Source organism: Rhinolophus sinicus, chromosome 5 (genome assembly GCF_057876585.1).
Source record: "Rhinolophus sinicus isolate RSI-liver-muscle chromosome 5, RSI-T2T, whole genome shotgun sequence".
NCBI lineage: Eukaryota > Metazoa > Chordata > Mammalia > Chiroptera > Rhinolophidae > Rhinolophus > Rhinolophus sinicus.
The window spans coordinates 7,178,157-7,196,092 of NC_142505.1; the positions used below are offsets into that span (position 1 = coordinate 7,178,157).

General features: G+C 55.9%; 1 protein-coding gene and 1 long non-coding RNA gene across 4 annotated transcripts; one reads left to right on the forward strand and one right to left on the reverse strand.

The window, feature by feature from the left end:
• The first annotated feature begins 548 nt into the window (after window positions 1-548).
• On the forward strand, window positions 549-11,455 carry NCKIPSD (NCK interacting protein with SH3 domain). 3 transcript variants are annotated; one of them, XM_074312386.2, is made up of 13 exons: window positions 549-861; window positions 3,868-3,977; window positions 4,182-4,386; window positions 4,567-4,657; window positions 4,903-5,390; window positions 6,502-6,672; window positions 6,833-6,919; window positions 7,006-7,144; window positions 7,226-7,306; window positions 7,513-7,641; window positions 7,742-7,834; window positions 7,959-8,131; window positions 10,561-11,455. In XM_074312386.2, exons 1-13 carry the CDS (start codon window positions 667-669, stop codon window positions 10,762-10,764), a joined length of 2,166 nt encoding a protein of 721 aa, XP_074168487.1. In that variant the 5' UTR covers window positions 549-666; the 3' UTR covers window positions 10,765-11,455. The 3 variants fall into 3 exon arrangements, with proteins under 3 accessions (XP_074168487.1, XP_019579480.2, XP_019579481.2); XM_019723921.3 differs by lacking the exon at window positions 549-861 and adding an exon at window positions 1,093-1,374; XM_019723922.3 differs by lacking the exon at window positions 549-861 and adding an exon at window positions 1,109-1,374 and having other exon boundaries at window positions 3,868-4,001.
• Window positions 11,456-13,417: 1,962 nt separating this feature from the next.
• LOC141567156 (uncharacterized) lies at window positions 13,418-17,912 on the reverse strand. Its single transcript, XR_012489571.2, has 2 exons — window positions 17,554-17,912; window positions 13,418-17,385 (listed from the first exon to the last, which is right to left on the reverse strand). It is a non-coding gene; the product is annotated as an uncharacterized LOC141567156 (long non-coding RNA).
• Window positions 17,913-17,936: the final 24 nt, after the last annotated feature.

Below are 17,936 nucleotides of genomic sequence, written 5' to 3' on the forward strand. Positions count from 1 at the left end.
AGCACTTCCTTTCCGAAGCCCGCTCTGCCCATGTCCACTATGTCCCAAAACAGGCCAACTGCATACACTGGCCCGGTTGTGCCTCCATCCCCTGCTCCCTGGGCCAGGCTTCCAGTAGGGAACGTAGGCTGGACCAGGAATGGGGGACTCCTCAGAGACCCTCTCCCTAGGACCCTTAGGGCCTCTCTCCAGGGTTTCCCCACCTTCCTTCATTGGACTTGAAAATCTCCAGGTCAGGACTGACTGGAAAGTGGGTGGGTCAAACGAGCTCTGAAAGCCGCATGGCACCCTATTCCCAACCCTCAACCAGCCCTCCTGACTGCTCTCAGAAGGGAGCATCGGAAAGAAGATAATTTGGAGTTGGAAGTCCTATAAAAAGAACAGCACAGAGCAATGTGAAAGCGATTGATAGGTGTGGGAGCGCTCATATTCTGTGAGGGAGGGAAGTGCGTGTTGTGTCCCAGGCAGAGGAAGCAGACCACGCAAAGACGCACGCTAGGAAGAGAGAAGCAGCTAGTGGCAGAAGAGAGGAGGCTGGGTGAGGAGCGAGAATGCGGGCCCTACCTGGTTTCCGTCCGTACGGCCCCCTCCTCACTCTTGCTCCCTACTGCGCACCACTGGCTAGGAATGCGGCTGGATGGAGCTGGCACTTGGTGAAGAGGAGTCATGAAACCTAAAAAACACCGAGGAGACCCGGCCTCCGCGGGCGCTTCCAGGTGTCGGAATAGCGAGACCCAACTGGATTACCCTCATGGGGTAGCCGTCCTTACTGTTAGGTCGGGACCCACCCCCCCGAGGTGGCAGGGATGCGCGGGACACAGGCTCTGCCGTTGGACTGCCGGCCGAGCGCTCCTTCGGGAGGTAGGACGGGCCGCAGCACTTGGGCTTGAGCGGGGGACATGAGGGCCGGGCAGGAGAAACTAAGGCTGGGGCCCTGGGGAGGGGACTGGGGCGAGGAGCCAGAGACCTGGAGTTGGAGACGCCGGGGGCCGAAGAGACGGCGGACTCTCGAGCCGCTTGGGGCCGCCAGGGGGCGCTGCGCTTGCGTGCGTGGGCCGACACATTAGGGGGCGGGGCTACGGCGGGCGGGCGCGCGCACGCGTCATGTGTCACGGGGCGGGCGGCCGCGGCGCTCGCGGCCTGGCGACCTGGTTCCGCAGCCCCGGCCGCCTTGCCTGCCCCATCGCGGCCCTGTTCGGCCCCATGTACCGCGCGCTGTACGCGTTCCGCTCGGCGGAGCCCAACGCACTGGCGTTCGCGGCAGGCGAGACCTTCCTGGTGCTGGAGCGCAGCAGCGCGCACTGGTGGCTGGCGGCGCGGGCGCGCAGTGGCGAGACGGGCTACGTGCCGCCCGCCTACCTGCGCCGCCTGCAGGTGAGTGTGCTCCTCTCCGCCGGGCCTCCGTGGACCCCTAAGGTGGGCCCCATTACAGGCTTGCAGGACTGACCCCGGAACCCCAGGCCCACCGGGACCTCAGCAGATAGGGAGTTTGAGAACCTGACCCTGAGACCCCAGACCCACGAGGACTGGCACCCCAAGAGTTCGCACCCCTACATAAGACCAGGCCCTTGACAGCCAACTCTGAGGACGCCAGACCTTCCAAAAGCCTAATTCTGGGACGAGATTCCTTGGGATCCCAGTCCCATTAGGACCGAATATCTGAACCCCCATCTGAATAGAGTTCAAGAGTCAGCCCTGAGATTCCAGCCCCACCGAATTCTGACCAGTTCCTCAGATCCCTGAGACTCCAGACCCTTAATCTTAGGGTCTCCAGGATTCCACACTCTTGATTTCCACCCTCAGACCCCCAACTGGAGCCATTGCTTACTCCACTGAGACCTGGCCACGCTGGACACCACCTATTTCCCCAGCCACCCTCCATGTCCTCACCCTCTAACTTGGACCCTGGAGCCATAGGCACCCCCATCCCCTATATGACCCCCCCAAAGCCCTGAGACCTCAGTATCTTTCACTACCCTGTATTCAGCCACCTTCCAAGCTCTTCCTAAGACCACTCACCCACCTACTTTGAACCAAGGATCCCAGCCCCTGCTGACATTTCCTGGCACTACTTCCCCTACCCCCACCCCCACCCCCCAAGCCTCAGGTCCTGACTTTTCAGATTTCCTTTCTCAGAAAGTAAGGGAACTCCATCCCTCCTTTTCCTGGAGTGGGGACTGCTCCCATTGTGAGGAAATGAGACCTCCCCATGGCTCCCACTGGTCTGACTATGGCCCCATTTCCTTCCAATGGAGGCTGCAGCCCCAGTTCCTGTTTCCCCAGTATAGTCCTGCTGTGGGGGCTGGGTGCAGTGTCTCCAGCTGTTCTATTCTTACCACAGTGGGAAGGAAGGCCTTGAGTCTCCAAGGCTGGCCTGTGCCAGGTACCCCTGCCCCATCCTGTCCCAGCCCAGTTCAGGACAGAAATAACAGGATAAATTTGGAGCTGTCCTCTGATTTTACCAGAGGGGATGGGCCCTGGGCCCTGGACCCTCAGCCCGATCCCATCCATCTCGGAGTGCCTGGAGTGACAGTGAGGAGTGCTGGTCATCAGGGCGGCTGGGCTAGAGAGAGCATATCAGACCCAGCCTCTTGGCCTGGAGGGTTGTTGGAGGCCTCTGAGGAAAGTCCCTGCCGCTTCCACAGGGGCCTGTGAGTCCCCTCCCCAAGCCAGGGCCGCTAGGGCTGGATTTTTGGGGAAGGTAGAGAGCTGCCGTGTTCTCTGTATTGGTTTCTTTCTGCATATCTCCCTGCCTCAGTCTCCCTAACTCTCTCTATCTCTGTGTCATTCTGACTCTCCACCTGTGTGTGTCTTTCTTCCTCCAACTCTCTCCCTGTCTCTGTCTCCGGCTCTCAATTTCTTTCTGCGTTGTCTCCCTCTGCCTATCTCTCCCCGCCCCCCCCCTCTCTGTCTTTCTTACTTTCTGTGTGTATGGGTGTCTTTCTGTCTCCTGTCTCCCTGCACTCTGGCACACCCGATGCTACCTGCAGGGCTTTGCTAACCTCTGTGTCCATCTGTCTGTCCCTGTCAGGGAAGCTTTTCAAACCTGCTCTGGAATGACATCACCTCAGTTCTGAGGCTCCTGTGTAGCCCGATGGACCATGTGTGCCAGGCACAGGGGAGGGGTAAGGCTGGCTGGTTCCACAGCTGCCACCCCGCTACTCCCCACCCCATGCCAGGCAGGCTGGGTAGATTGGACCCCTGAGTTTCTGGGGATGGCAACACAGAATCTGAGGCAGGGGCCAGGCCCCTTTCTCACATCCATCCTTTGCCACCAAGAACCGCTGCTTCTTGGGGCAGGTCTGGAAGATTCCTGGAACAGCTTGAGGAGGGATAGGGATGAGGGCTGGCAGCAGTGGTGGGGAGAGGAGCTCTCCTTGCCCGTCCTCAGCCACTAAGGCCTGCAGAAGACTCTCTGAGGACAGGGCTGTTCTGCAGTGACCTTGGTTTTGTGAAGGATCAGCAAGATCCAGGGGGATTTGTTAAGGGTTCCAGGCAGTGGAGGCTGCCTGCTGGCCGCTCGGCCTGAGCTGAGTCAAGCCTGGGAATGAACTAGGTGTGTACTCCTGGCCTCAAGCTGCGGGTCCCTGGGCTGTGTTTTGGCTCTAGGCCTCTGGTTTTCAGAGACTCTTATTATGGGGTAAAATCCTGAGCGGGCACCACTATGCCATGCCCCAGCTCCCCGAGTGACGCAGTTTGAGAACCCCGTTTCATAGTCTAACTCAGCTTTCTGCGTTCACATCTAGTATTCCAGGCTTCAGCTGCAGTGGTCCTCTGTCTGCCCCGGGCTCCATCCTGGGCTAGGCCTGGGCTCAGTAGCCTCACTTGGCCCCCAGCTCTACTGTCCACCCTTCCCCCTCCTCTCAGGGCCTGGAGCAGGATGTCCTCCAAGCCATTGACCGGGCCATTGAGGCCGTGCACAATGCAGCCATGCGGGATGGTGGCAAGTACAGCCTGGAGCAGCGCGGGGTCCTCCAGTGAGTGTGGAGGGCACCTCCCAGGTAGCATGTGGGGTGGGCTCCTTCAGTGGGCACCCGGAGGCACAGAGGGCAGGGTTGGTGATGGTGCAGAGTGGAGCGGAGTATGAGGGAGGTGGGAGTGGCCTGGGCTGTGGGAGGCCCAGCATTCCACAGGGCAAGTGTGAGGTAACACCCCCAATAATCTCGCTGGCCCTTCATCAGGAAGCTAATCTACCACCGGAAAGAGACTTTGTCCCGCAGGGGCCCCTCCGCCTCCAGCCCTGCAGCTATGACCCCGTCCACCAGTGACCACCATCTGGATGCCGCTGCTGCCAGGCAGCCCAATGGGGTGTGTCGAGCTGGGTTCGAGCGGCAGCACAGCCTGCCCAGTTCTGAGTATCTTGGGGCAGACGGAGGCCTCTACCAGGTACATGGTGAGAACATCCTGGGGGAGGGCGTGGATGGGGCCTAAGGCTTTGTCCAGAAGCTCAAAGGGTCCCCTCGGGTCAGCGATATAGCGCAGAGCCTGCGGGGAGCTCAGGGCCCTAGCCAGGCTGGCTCCCCACATGGCAGCCTGTCCTCTCAGGTCCCACTTGTGTTCTCCCAGATCCCACCACAGCCTCGCCGAGCAGCACCTGCCACACCACCCCCACCTGTGAAGCGCCGAGATCGTGAGGCCCTGGTGGCCTCGGGGAGTGGTGAGAAGGCGGGGTTGGGAGGATGGGAGGGCCCCTGTGCTTGGAATGGTCGTTCTGCTGTGTTAGGGAGTTGGAGGTGCCAGGCTTGGCGGGAAGATGGCATATGGTGGGGCAACTGGGGCTTGGCCTGGTAGGGAGGATCTGGCAGAAGAATTAGGTCCTGTACTAGGGGACAGGAGCTCTGGGCTTGGAGGGGTAGGGGCCCCCAGGGGACTGCCCTAGCACAGTGTCCACTCTGCCCACAGGCGGCCGCAACACCACGCTATCCGGGGGCAGTTCTGTGTCCAGTGGCTCCTCAGTCAGCAGCACCTCCCTTGACACGATCTACACTGCCTCCAGCTCATCTGAGCCAGGTCCCAGCTGCTCACCCACCCCCCCACCTGTACCCCGACGAGGCACCCATACCACTGTGTCCCAGGCTCAGCCCCCTCCCTCCAAGGTGCCAGCCGCTGAATCCCCTACAGAGGAGGTAGCAGATACAACCTCGGCCCCTGATGAGCTAGAGGGCCTGGGTGCGCTGAGCCTCGGGACCACAGAGGAGAAGGCGGTGGCGGAGACAGCTGTGCCCAAGACCATCGGGGCAGAGCTGATGGAGCTCGTGCGGAGAAACACCGGCCTGAGCCACGAGCTATGCCGCGTGGCCATTGGCGTTGTGGTGGGCCACATCCAGGCCTCCGTGCCAGCCAGCTCACCTATCATGGAGCAGGTCCTCCTCTCGCTGGTAGAAGGCAAGGTGAGGGTGGGCAGCAGGGCCAGGGGCCTCCCCATCCTCCGGCCGTCCTGCCACCCCTGCCCCATTCCCACCCTCACACTGGTGTCCAGCCTTTACGTGACAGGTATTTGTTGATCTCCGGCTCTGGGCTTCCATTATTCTGGGTGCTGGGTAACGTTTGAGCTGATCCCTGAAGGAGAGAGGGAGGAAGATCGTGCCAGGCAGGGGCTCAGCCTGGACAAAGAGCATGAGGCAGGACCAAGCTTGGCTCACAGGAGGAAGTGGGACAAGGCCAGCGTGGCTGGGTCACAGGGAGTGAGGGAACAAGTGGGGTGGGAGGAAGTGAGACCTGGGGCAGGTGACAGGTGAGACCAGATGTGGGTGGCCAAGAGTTGTCTCTGGCTGCAGGGAAGGAATGGACATAGGGCATGAGTGAGGGCAGTGCCTTGCTGACCTTGGCAGTGGAGAGAAATGGGTGCTTCGAGAGCTATGATGGAGGCCTAAGTGCTGACTCAAACGTGAGTGAGGTGTGGGCATCCTGGGGTGGGCACTGGTCAGGGAGCAGGATCAGAGGGCAACAAACCCAGTCTACACAGTGGGGGCCAGAGAGGCCAGGGGACCTCCAGGGCTCCTGCAGCTCGGGTTGGAGGGTGGGGTGTCAGAGTCTCATTCAGGCAGTGACAGTCCATGACTCTCCTCATGGAGGATTATCCAGGTCTGGGGTGACAGGCAAGTTGCTAGAAAACACCTCTCATGCGTTTTATGCAGAAACCTGTCCCAGGAGGTTATCAGGACTGTGGGCGGTGGAGTTACTTGGAGAGGGAAATAGAACCGGGCTAGTGCCTTTGGAAGCCGTGACGTTGAGGGATGGGTCACGGGAACAGGTCTTGAGTGGGAGCTTAAGGGGGAGCATTGGGGAGGAGGTGAGAGAACCCAAGTGTGGCCCCCTCACAGGTCCTAGGAGGATACTGACTAGGGGCAGCTGTGGTAGGTGAGGCCAGGGCCCCTTGCCAGATGCCGGCCTAGAGCTCATGCCCATGACCTCGGTGTGGGTTGCGCTCCAGGCCTTGGGGGCTTCCTGGAGATGGTGATGGGCAGGGAGTGTGCTGAGCCATGCCTTGCCCTCCCCCAGGACCTGAGCACTGCCCTGCCCTCAGGGCAGGTCTGCCATGACCAGCAGCGGCTGGAGGTGATCTTCACAGACCTGGCTCGGCGGAAGGATGATGCCCAGCAGCGCAGCTGGGCCCTGTACGAGGATGAGGGTGTCATCCGTTGCTACCTGGAGGAGCTGCTGCACATTCTGGTGCGGGGCGGGGCCCACAGCTGTCCCCAGTATCCAGAGCAGCACCCTCACCCTGCACCATCTTCTAGTGCTCAGGAGTCTCCCCTCCCTGTACTTAGTTTACTCACGTGTGGCCGCACGGCTCACACTGAGTGACTTTCACACTTCCTCCTCCCCACAGACTGACGCAGACCCTGAAGTTTGCAAGAAAATGTGTAAGAGAAACGAGTTTGAGTCTGTGTTGGCCTTGGTGGCCTACTACCAAATGGTATGTGCGAGACAGAGGGGAGGGAGCATGGAAGGACCTGGGTCGATGTGGGAGTTCCAGGCACTGAGCAAACGGTCCCCTGCCAGGAGCACCGGGTGTCCCTGCGGCTGCTGCTCCTCAAGTGCTTTGGTGCCATGTGCAGCCTGGATGCAGCCATCATCTCCACACTCGTGTCATCTGTGCTGCCTGTGGAGCTGGCACGGGACATGCAGACAGACACGCAGGGTGAGGCGAGGGGAGTTTCCTGCCCTCTGGGGGGGTTCCCACCATCCTGAGGGGCTCTGACTGCCTGCCTTGCCCCCCCAGACCACCAGAAACTCTGTTATTCCGCCCTCATCCTGGCCATGGTCTTCTCCATGGGGGAGGCAGTGCCGTACGCGCACTATGGTAAGAAGGCTGGTTGCTGACCAGCTTACTGTGGGGAGCGCAGAGCCAGCTAGAGCTTGGACCCATGGCCTGAGGGCCTGGGGACCCACTGGCCATAGCCTGGGTGACAAGGACTGGGTGTCTCCAGGGCTCACAGAAATCCTGGGAGGCTGGGTGGTGTGGGGGAGGGGAGTGGGGCTGCAGACTTCCATGTGCTCCCTTCCCAGAGCACCTGGGCACACCCTTCGCCCAGTTTCTGCTGAGCATCGTGGAGGACGGGCTGCCCTTGGACACTACAGAGCAGCTGCCGGATCTGTGCATGAACCTGCTTCTGGCTCTCAACTTGCACCTGCCAGGTGGGGCTGGGGGTCGGGCCCGGCCGGGAGGTGGCTGACCAGCTGGGGGCTCTCCAGGCTTAGCACCTGTGCTCACGCCTCCACCCATGTCCTTCCTCAGCCCCCGACCAGAACGTCATCATGGCCGCACTGAGCAAGCACACCAATGTCAAGATCTTCTCCGAGAAGCTGCTCTTGCTCCTGAACAGAGGGGGTGAGGGCCCCGGAATCTGGGGGTGCCACTTCGCTGTCCTGTGACTCCATGACCCCCATCCCTCCCTGGGTGGCTCTGGGGCCCCTCTGAGGACCGCCCTGAGGCCTCTTGCCCCGCCTCCTAGATGACCCCGTGCGCATCTTCAAGCACGAGCCGCAGCCGCCGCACTCCATCCTCAAGTTCCTGCAGGATGTGTTTGCCAGCCCCACCACGGCTGCCATCTTCTACCACACAGATATGATGGTCCTCATAGACATCACCGTGCGGCACATCGCGGACCTGTCGCCTGGAGACAAGGTGCTGGGAGGTGGCTGCAGCGGGGACGGTAGCTGTGTCGAAACTGAAAATGGGGGACATGACACTGGAGATGGGGGATGGGGACGCTCATCCCCATCCCCAAAATGGGAGGAGACAACACTGGAGATGAGGTGTGGGAGGCCACACAGGAGCTGTGATGGGTGTACCAGGACCCACAGGAGCCGCTGTGAGGCGATGTGGAGGTGGGTGGTCTGGAGGGAGCAGTGGGAGGTGAGGGAAGAGCAAGTGAGGTGTTGAGCTGCAGCCCGAGGAAGGGGGAGTGACCTGATGCGCATCCCAGACGGAATGGTGACGATGGGAGCGGGCACAACAGAAGCGGAGGCGTGAGGAAGCAGCCGCAGCTGTCAGGGGCCAGCTGTCAGGGGCCGGACGCGGAGGGGGAAGGGCTCCGGGTTGGGTGTGTTGGAAGTCGGTCTGGCAGAGCTCGCTGCCACATCTGTCTGAGCAACCAGGTGGATGGAGTGCAGATTGCTGAGATGGGGAGGAGCCTTTGGGAAAGACAGCTGTGTTTTGATGTGTCAAGGTTGAGAAGATGCCTGCTAGACATCCAGGTACAGAGGACGGCAGGGAGGCAGGAGTCGAGACTGGAGAGACAGCTTTGCGGTTGTCTGTGCATTGATGTGGTAGGAAGCCTGTGACAGGGCGATCACCTAGGGAACGGTAATGGGCGGGTCACAAGGAAGCTCAGACCTCAGTCCGGGGCCCAGTACAGCAAGTAGGGAGAAACCCAGGAGGAAAACCAAGCGAACAGGAGCCCAAAGCCATGTGTTTAGAGGAGGAGAGAGATGAGCCATCTCCACAGTTAGGAGCCTGAGTAAGATGAGGGCTGAGAATTGGCCATTGGTTGTGCCACACAGAGGTCAGTGGTGACTGACATGTCACGTCTGGAATGGAAGCAAGAGAGTCTGAGTGGAAAGTTTAAGAGAGCATTTGAAGTTGGAAGGGAGTAAAACTAGACGGGGGTTGGAAGAAGTCAATGGAGACAATGCGTGTGAGTTTCTGTGAAGCAGAGCAGCAAAAGGGGGGGTTGCTGGCCGGAGACATAGGGTTAGGGAGAGTGTTTTAAGGTGGGAGATGGTGATGCACGTCTCTGAGCCAGAGGGGACCAACCAGAAAGCATAGAGAAGGGGCTCATGTGTTGCGGAGAGGGGGCCATGGCTGAAAGCAAGGGATGAGGCAGTGGGGGGAGGGTTTGGGCCCACATCGTCAGGGGATGGCCCCTGGCAGGAGCCAGGGCAGTTCATTCCAGTAGGAACAGAGGAGATGCAGATGCCGAGAGAAGACAGGGCTTTCGGGAAGATTGCTTGTTTTCACCATGAAGCACAAGGCCAGCTGACCGGGCAGTCTAGGTTTGGAAAACAGAGAAGGTGGGCAGTGGTGCTTCATGGGGCAGCGAACAGAACCGAGAAAGTGGCGGTAGTCCCAGGGAGTGGCTGTCTGTCCGGCGGAGGTCTGTGGTAGGGAATGAGGTGGAGGCTTGCACACGGCTCTGCAGATGTCTGCTGTTTGGACTCCAGCATTTCATTTGCAGGCACTTAGGTCTGACCAGGGCTGGGAGTCAGTAGGGCGATGCTGCCTAACGCTGGTTTTGATATTGTCTCCTCTAATCAAAGGTAAAGAGAGAAATGAGGGCTGGGGAGGGGCACAGACTGAGAGAAAATGCTGGGGTCAGGTCAGGGATTGGGGGGTCTCAGTGAGGGCAAGGAGCAGCTTGGGTGTCTGAGTGGAGGGCGGTTGGAGCTCTTTAACCTGAGGTGCTGGGAGGGAGAGTTGGGGCGGAGGGGGATTGGAGATGGATTCAGGGCATATGTAGAAGGTAAGATAATGGGCAGGTCTCGGTGATGGGTTGAGCTCGGGGTGTGGGGAGAGACTAATCCAAAAGGACACCTGCATGAGAACGCCTTCTGCTTTGGGAAGATGGGGAAGGTTATGAGTGTGATGGTGGACATAGGTGTTTGAGGTCGGAGCTATGCAGGAGGTGGCAAGTGGGTGGCTGCGTATTCTCACCCGGGGCTCACAGGAGAGGCCTAGGCCGGGGGTATGAGTTTGGGTCACATTAAAAGCAATGGGTGCGAATGAGATCTTCCAGGGTGAGAAGCAGAGGGCCTGTGACTACAGACGGGCGCCGCGAGGGCCCAGCATTAAAGGAGGCCAGGGCTCCTCTTCTCCTTGCCACCTCTCTGAGCCAGGACTCCCTCGGGCCAGCCACACTCTAGGACTGACTAAGTCTGGGCTGATTCATTCATTCACTTACTTACTTACTCGACAACTATCAAAGGTCCGGTTGTGTGCCAAGTACATTCTGGGTGCGGGGGACGCGACCCAGACTTTCGCTGGTGTGAGCTGGTTTGTGTGGCTGCCGTGAGGCAGTGCTGGTCTGTCCCTGAGCTTGCCTGCTCTTCCCCCAGCTGCGCATGGAGTACCTCTCACTGATGCACGCCGTGGTCCGCTCCACGCCCTACCTGCAGCACCGTCACCGGCTCCCTGACCTGCAGGCCACACTGCGGCGCATCCTGACCGAGGAGGATGCCTCACCCCAGTGCCAGATGGATCGCATGATTGTCCGAGAGATGTGCAAGGAGTTCCCGGAGCTGGGCGAGGCCCCCAGCTAGCACCTTCCTTTCCTCCCTTCCCTGCAGCCCTGGGCAGGGTGCAGGGGCCTTGGGGCTTGGCCCTAAGAATGTTTTGCACTGACAGCGTGTGTGGGGGTGGGAGATGGAAGGGACTTGAGCAGGGCCCCCACCTGAAGTAGGGCTAATGCCAGGGGCCAAGTACAGGATTGGGGACCACATTCTGGGAGCGATGCTGGGGCACAGGGAATGTGTGATCTGAAGCCCCTCCATCTCTCAGTAGCTGCTTCAGCATGTCTCCCTGTCCCCCATGTACACATGCGCACTCAGAGTCCAGCTGCTGCTCCAGGTGGGGGCCAGAGCCCCCACCCCCACCCTGCCTCGTCTGTGTCCTGGGCCTCAGCAAGCCATGTCCTTGGGGGGAGGGGAGACCCCCTGCCAGCTCTGTTCTTTGCCTTAGCTTTGCAGTACGTGCTGCTCGTGTGCTCCCCCAGCCTTCGTGGGGGTCGCTGCCCCCTCAACTCCCACCCCCAGGGGTCTTGGCCAAGCTGCTGCTTTGAAAGCAGAATCTTGGAGGCAGGCCAGCCTATCCTTGAGCCTCACAGAATGGGGTGATGGCACTGAGAAAGCCAATGACAGAAATCTATTTTCTCTGTAAAAATGTAGACTGAAAAGCCATGTGTATTTTCCTATGTGCTGCAGCTCACCTTTGGAAATAAATCACAGGCCTCTGGGAAGGCTTCCCTGTGTGGTCCTGGGCAGTGATGGGAGAGGGTGGCAGGGGCATTGGGGCCTCAGGACCTCATCACTAGCTTGCCCTGGTCTCCATCCGTGGAGGTGATGGTCCCCAACAGGCCTCCTTCAGGGTCCCTGGAGTCCTGTTCCAGCCTCTCTTCCCTGAGTTCCCACTTCTGGGCCACAGCCAACAAGTGCCCTTTCGTCCATTTGCAAGTGACTGCCCTTCCACACTTCACTTAAAAATCTTTCTTTGCCTTGAATGCCCTCTCCCCACCCCCAATGAAACCCTACCCCAGCTCTGGCCTCAGAATGCACTCGGCTTCCCTTCCTCACTTGTCAGGGGGCCCAGCAAGATCTCCTCATTTTGCTTCAGCAGAAATTTGATAATTATGTAGGGCATAAAGATTCAACAAGTGGGGTTAGATTTGCACTACTGTTTGAGAGGAAATTAGGGGCTGTTTGGCAAAAACTTCATTAAAAGCTCTTGCCGTAAGTGGGAGAGGAGAGTACAGAACCCACTGGCAGACACCAGTCAGAGTGGTTTTCGTCAGTTCCCTGTATTTTTTTTTTTTTTAATTGGGGATTACTGGGGAACAGTGTGTTTTTCCAGGACCCATCAGCTCCATGTCAGGTCATTGTTTTCAATCTAGTTGTGGAGGGTGCAGTTCACTGGTCCATGTGGGAATCGAACTGGCGGTCTTGGTGTTATGAGCACTGCTCTAACCATCCAGCCACCTAGTTCCCTTTATTTTTTATCCAAGATGATGCTTATCACAATTCCATACATCCAGAGTCGCTGGTACTGTGACTTTGGTCGTGACTTCTTTTCTCACTAGGATGCTGAAGACGTGGCTATTAGTCTCCCAACAAGACTCATGCAGTGAAGCACAGAGAGGCCAGGGCTAGGGATGGGGTCGCCAGGAAACTGGTCCTTAGGAAGCGGAGGAAGGAACACGTGCCAGGGAACCCATGGGAACAAAGCCCAGGAGGCTGATAGGGAGGCGTCCATCCTTAACTATTGACTCAGAAAGTTAACCACACAGCCTCACCTGGAGGAGGGGCTGACAAAATGGCCCTGGTAAAGCTCCCAGTGGTACAACCTGGTCACCCTTCATCCTGGAGGCATTCCGCCTCCCTTTTGCATCTAGAATCAATGAAACACTTCAAGTCATGGTTCGTTTCTCATTGGAGTGCTGATGTCAGACAAACACAATTCTGAGAAACTAATTCAGAGGAAAGCACAGGTCCTCGGGAAGCTGAGGCAGGAATATTTACAGCCTCTGTGGCTTCTCTGTTCCCTGTGATGCATACACTGACCTCGTGGGAAGAGCTGGGTTCTGCTGTTCCATCTGTCCCAGGGCTGGCACCTATGATGAAGAGTGTGGTGCCTTTGACAGGAGGACCAGAAGCTACTGCCCCCCACCCCGCTTCCACACAGTTGTCCCAGGGGCACTTGCTCATGTTTGTAAAGGATGCAGGAGCGCCAGCTGTCAAAGTTAAATAAATGCTGGCCCCTGAGAGCAAAAACACACTCTGAGGGGGCCCAGAACTCCAGGACCCCCTCAGCAAACACCTTGGTGATGGTCTCACAACACAAGATTACAAACACAATCTGGGGAAAGAATTAGCCGGAGAACTCAGGGAACACCCTGGAATGACAGTAGGTGTGGGATGTGTCTAGGCAGGAGAAAAGGCAGAGAACTAAGCCACTCAAAGGGGAGTATTTGGGTGGGGTTAAGAAAACAACAAAAAACTCAAGAAATTTTGAGGGGCAATGAGGGCTGGGGTTTGGGCTGACTCCTGGACTAGAAATGGGTGCTGGCACCATGTCTGTGGGACATGCCCCAATGACCACAGGCTGCATGTGTATACAGCAACTCCAGGGTAAGGGGCTGGGTGAAGATCACCTGCCTGCCCAGTTCCCAAAAGATACAGAATGAGGCTCCGACTAGGTGGGGACAATCTTTTTTCTCTTGTTTTTATGGAAGAATCACACTGAAAAGTAGAGTATACAGAGAGTACAGCTTCATGAATTATGAAATAGAATGCTAATATAACCATCACCCAGGTCAAGAAATAGAACACCACCAATCCCCAAAGTCCACTTGTGCACCCCCTCTTAATCCCCAACTCCCTCCTCTTCCCAGGCCTCGTACCTAAAGGTAATTACAGATAAATTTTGCCTGATTTTGAACTTTGTATAAGTGAAATCATAAACTCTTGTGTCTGGCTTTTTCACTCACCATTACGTTTTTGAGATTCATCTGTGTCATAGTACGTGGTTGCAGTGCTTTCATTCCCAATGTTGTAGGGGACATACCCTCATTTATCCACTGTTGATGCTTTCAGTTGTTTCCAATTTTTGTCTTATGCATAGTGCTGTCAGTAACATTGTTATACGTGTCTTTTTTTGCACATATGCATTATATTGGGGGCTATGTTCTCAAGAGTATAATCGCAGGGTCACAGGCAGATACTCCCAAAGTTTTCCAAAGTAATTGTACCAACATACGCTCCAGTAGTGTCAGAGTTCCAGCTCCTCCGTATCTTTCCCAAAACTTGGTCATTTTTATTTTAGTCATTCTGATATAATATTTATTTTTAAATTTGTATTTCGCTGATAACTAAAGATGTTGAGCACCTTTTCATTAGTTCACCATCTATTTGGATCTTCTCTTTTGTAAAGTGCTTGTTCAAGTCTCTTGCCCACTCATCTGCTGGGTTATCTTTTATGGACTTATAGTATGTATTCAGGATATGAGTCCTTAGGTTGTATACCTTACAATATCTTCTCTCATTCTTAACGTTATCTTGTGATGAAAGGAAGTCCTTAATTATAATGTAATCCAGTCTTTCAGTATTTTGTGTTATGGTTACTGCATTTTGTGTCCTGTTAAAAAACCGTTGCTTAACTCATTTAGAGCTTCTGTATTTTCTTCAAAAAGTTCTTTCCTGTTCAGATGTAAAATCTATCTGGAATTGATTATGTGGGTAGTATGAAGGGGGGGCCTCGTTTCATTTTTTCTACATAGATATCTAACTGAGCCAGCACCATTTATTGACAAGCCCATCCCTTCCTCTTATGGGCTTTTAAGAGCCACCCTTGTCAGAATTCAAGTCTCCACATATCTTTATGCCTCTCTCTAGATTTTATTCCACTTATCTGTTTATTCTCACACCAGCACCAGACAGTCTTAGGTTTTGTAGCTTTCTTGATATCCCGTAGAGGAAGTTGTCCTACTTTGATTTTCTTCAAGACTGTCTTGGGTATTCCTAGCCCTCATACATTTTAGAATCTACTTTGTCAGTGCGTGAACACACACACACACACTATGTTTTATATATATGTATATATATGGATTGTTATTGGAGTTGCATTAAATATCAATTTAGGAACAATTGGCATCTTTACAATACTGAATCTTCCAACATTTGAACATAGTTTTTCACTTCATTTATGACTTTATTCTTTCAATTTGTGTGTGTGTGTGTGTGTGTGTGTGTAGAATCATTGCACATGTTTCATTAGATTTAATCCTGGCTTTTTATGTTACTTGATGCTATTGTAAAATGACATCATTTTAAAATTTTTCATTTTCTAGCTGTTGCTGATATGTAGCAATTACAACTGATTTTTTACATATTGACCTTGTGTGTCCAATGACTGCTAAACTAACTCAACAACTTATCTGTAGGTACTTTTGGATTTTTTTACATACACAATCCTGTTGTCTGAGTATGAGTTATATATTTTTTCCTTTCCAAACCTCATATCTTTTTTTTTTTATTTAGCTCTCCTATATAAATATTTAGGCTTGTGCTCATGAGTGTAGAATGTTTTTCTCTAGCAATGTTCTGCTGCTCCAGAGGTGAGGGATTCACAAACAGTCTGTTTTAAGTGGGGTTAGATTTTAGCCCAGCATGTTTGTCTAGGAAGAGTAGGGCAGGAGAGTTGTGAAAGGACTGGATTCTATAAGGCTAGTGGTAAGGGCAAGGAACCGAGGAAGTGATGAATGATGGATTAGAGATCTTAGTGAGACCAAACTACTGTTGGATAATTTGAGATGGATGGGTTGGCCATATCTTCTGGCCTGCTCTTCCAGCAATGTACCCCTGACTAGGAGGAAGGAGGGAGCAAACAGGGTAGGGAGGACAACGCAGGAGGAAAGAGGCCTAGATGTCCTGGAGGGCAGTTTCTGCCAAGACTTTGCCCTCTGGTCTTCTGTCCTGCTCTCCCTCTGCCCCATAGCAACCTCAAATCTAGGTCTCTGGGCTTGGAGCCGATGAGAAGAGACTGAAGATGAACCATGTAGGGGTCTTGCTATGTTCCTAGGAGGTAGGGGCAAGGCTGGACTTGGAGGAACTCTCACCAATACTTGGGTTTGTCTTTACAGGGGGCATTAGAAGCTGCCACTGGGGGTGAGGCATAGAGGTGAGTGCAAATGGGAAGGACAGCAATGGGAGGACAACGGTGAAGGCAGGAACAGCAGGAAGCCAGAGAGAACCATCTGCAGTAGCAAGTCAGGGGTGTCAAGGAGAGGTCTCCGTCTTGTCTGTACAAGGAGCACCAGTTGAGCCCGGTGCTAACCCTAGTGGAGAGAGCAGAGCTTGATTTCCTCCGGCCATGGTCCCTTTACATCTCTGCACATTTGCCAACAGAGCCTCCAAGACCTAGGATACCTCCTCTAGGTCATTCAAGGCTCCACTCAGGCATCTTCTGCGGGAAGCCTTTCCAGAGAGCTAAGGTGTCTCAGGTGCCTCCTCTGGGACCCCAGAACGCATTCCCCTAGTTCTCTGCCTGTCTCCATCCTTCGTTGTTGTAAATTTTTGTGCCCTCCACTCCTAGATTGTGGAACCAGAGGGCATGTGTACAGTCAAACTCACGTTCTCCGCCTCCCTCTTCCAGAGCCTGCAATGACTAGGACCCAACCAATGGAATTCCCCGCCTTCAGCCTCTCTGTAGATGTTCCACCCTCACGCCCGTAGGAACCCAGACCATGTATCCAGCGCAAAGCTCCAACGTTAGGTCCTCAGATTCTGAGGCCGGAGAGGGCAACACTTTGGCCCATCCGCTGGCTCGCGGTAGCCACGTGGGGCGCCCTGGAGGTGAAACTTGAGGGAACTCCGCCTCCTGGAGACACAGCAGTCCAGAGGCCAAAGAATGCGCCGTCGGATTGGTTGATGGTGATGTCCTATGTACCATTTGGGGTGGGCCAGAGGCCTTAGCCCGAAGTTCTCTACTTGTTGGAAGCAGGAGCCGCGCCCCTTGGGGTGTTCTAAGCCCCGGACCTGACTCCTTCCTCTTTTCTCGGTCCTGGGACGCCCGCACCCTCTGCACGTGGCATTGCAGTCAGTGATCGCTGCTGCCTTTGCAGGCCAACCCTTAGAGCGCTTCCTGGATTATCATCCCTCGGGGCTATCCTGGAACCCGTGGAGCCCCCTCCCTCCAGACAATAAGTCCGCCATCGGGGCGGAGCCTCCCATTGTGCCAATAGAGACGGCGACATTCGGATTGGAACGCTTTGCGTTCACCCACCGCCCCCTCGTATTCAGTGTCGTCTATTCCGCGGCGCCTGCCCATTGGCCAGCCGGGACCGACTTGTGCCAGGAGTTGCGCAACGTGGGGAGAACTGAATTGAACCGCGGGAGGAGGAGGGAGCTTCCGTTAGTCCCTTCAAGGGGTTAAGGGACGCGGTCATAGCGGGCGAAAGGAGGATCCCGGGCCGCAGCCGTGTGGCAATGCCGGCCTCCACGTGGCATCCCAAAGCACTCGAGACCCGCGACTCGGGCGGGGAAGGTTAGCCTCCAGTGGAGGAGCCTCCCAGCCCTGGAAGACCGCCCGGAGCCGTCAAGGCAGGACAGTTTGGCCTCTGCTTCCACCTCGGGCTGGTCACCTCCCGCCCTGCTCCGCAGGGGCACTCCGAACTAGGAAAGGGTCGAGACATATTTCATGAGCTAAAACTCACCGATCGAATAGTTAAAGCTATTGTTTGGGCTTCTGGCGCCCCAGGTACCCATCTAGCCATCATCCCCTCTGCCCCCAGCATTCCGTATAGTACCCACACCCCGCCAAACAGTCAAGAGTACACTCACTGTGCACCAAAGTTTCAGAACAAAATCCGGGACAGGGTTCGGAACTAGTGCTCAGGAAGGGGGACAAGAGACCCGCAAGCGGAAGAAAGGCTGGGAGACGGAGCTGGGGCAGCGCCCTAGAAGGAGAGGCGGGTGAAGGCGGTGGCCGCCAACAGGAAGGGTGGATCCAAGAGCCGCAAACCTCCGCTCCCTGTTCAGCACCATGGGCAGCACTTATACTTTGCCCTTAATAAAGATGGCGGAAACAGCTTCTATAGTCAGAGCTGCCATGCGCGACGGGCTGTACCACCGGATTTGGAGCTTCGGGCGGAGGTGGAACGAACCATCGCAGCGGCCGGGAGCCATGTTGGAGCGACAGGAGGCAGCAGCAGCGTCGGGGATGC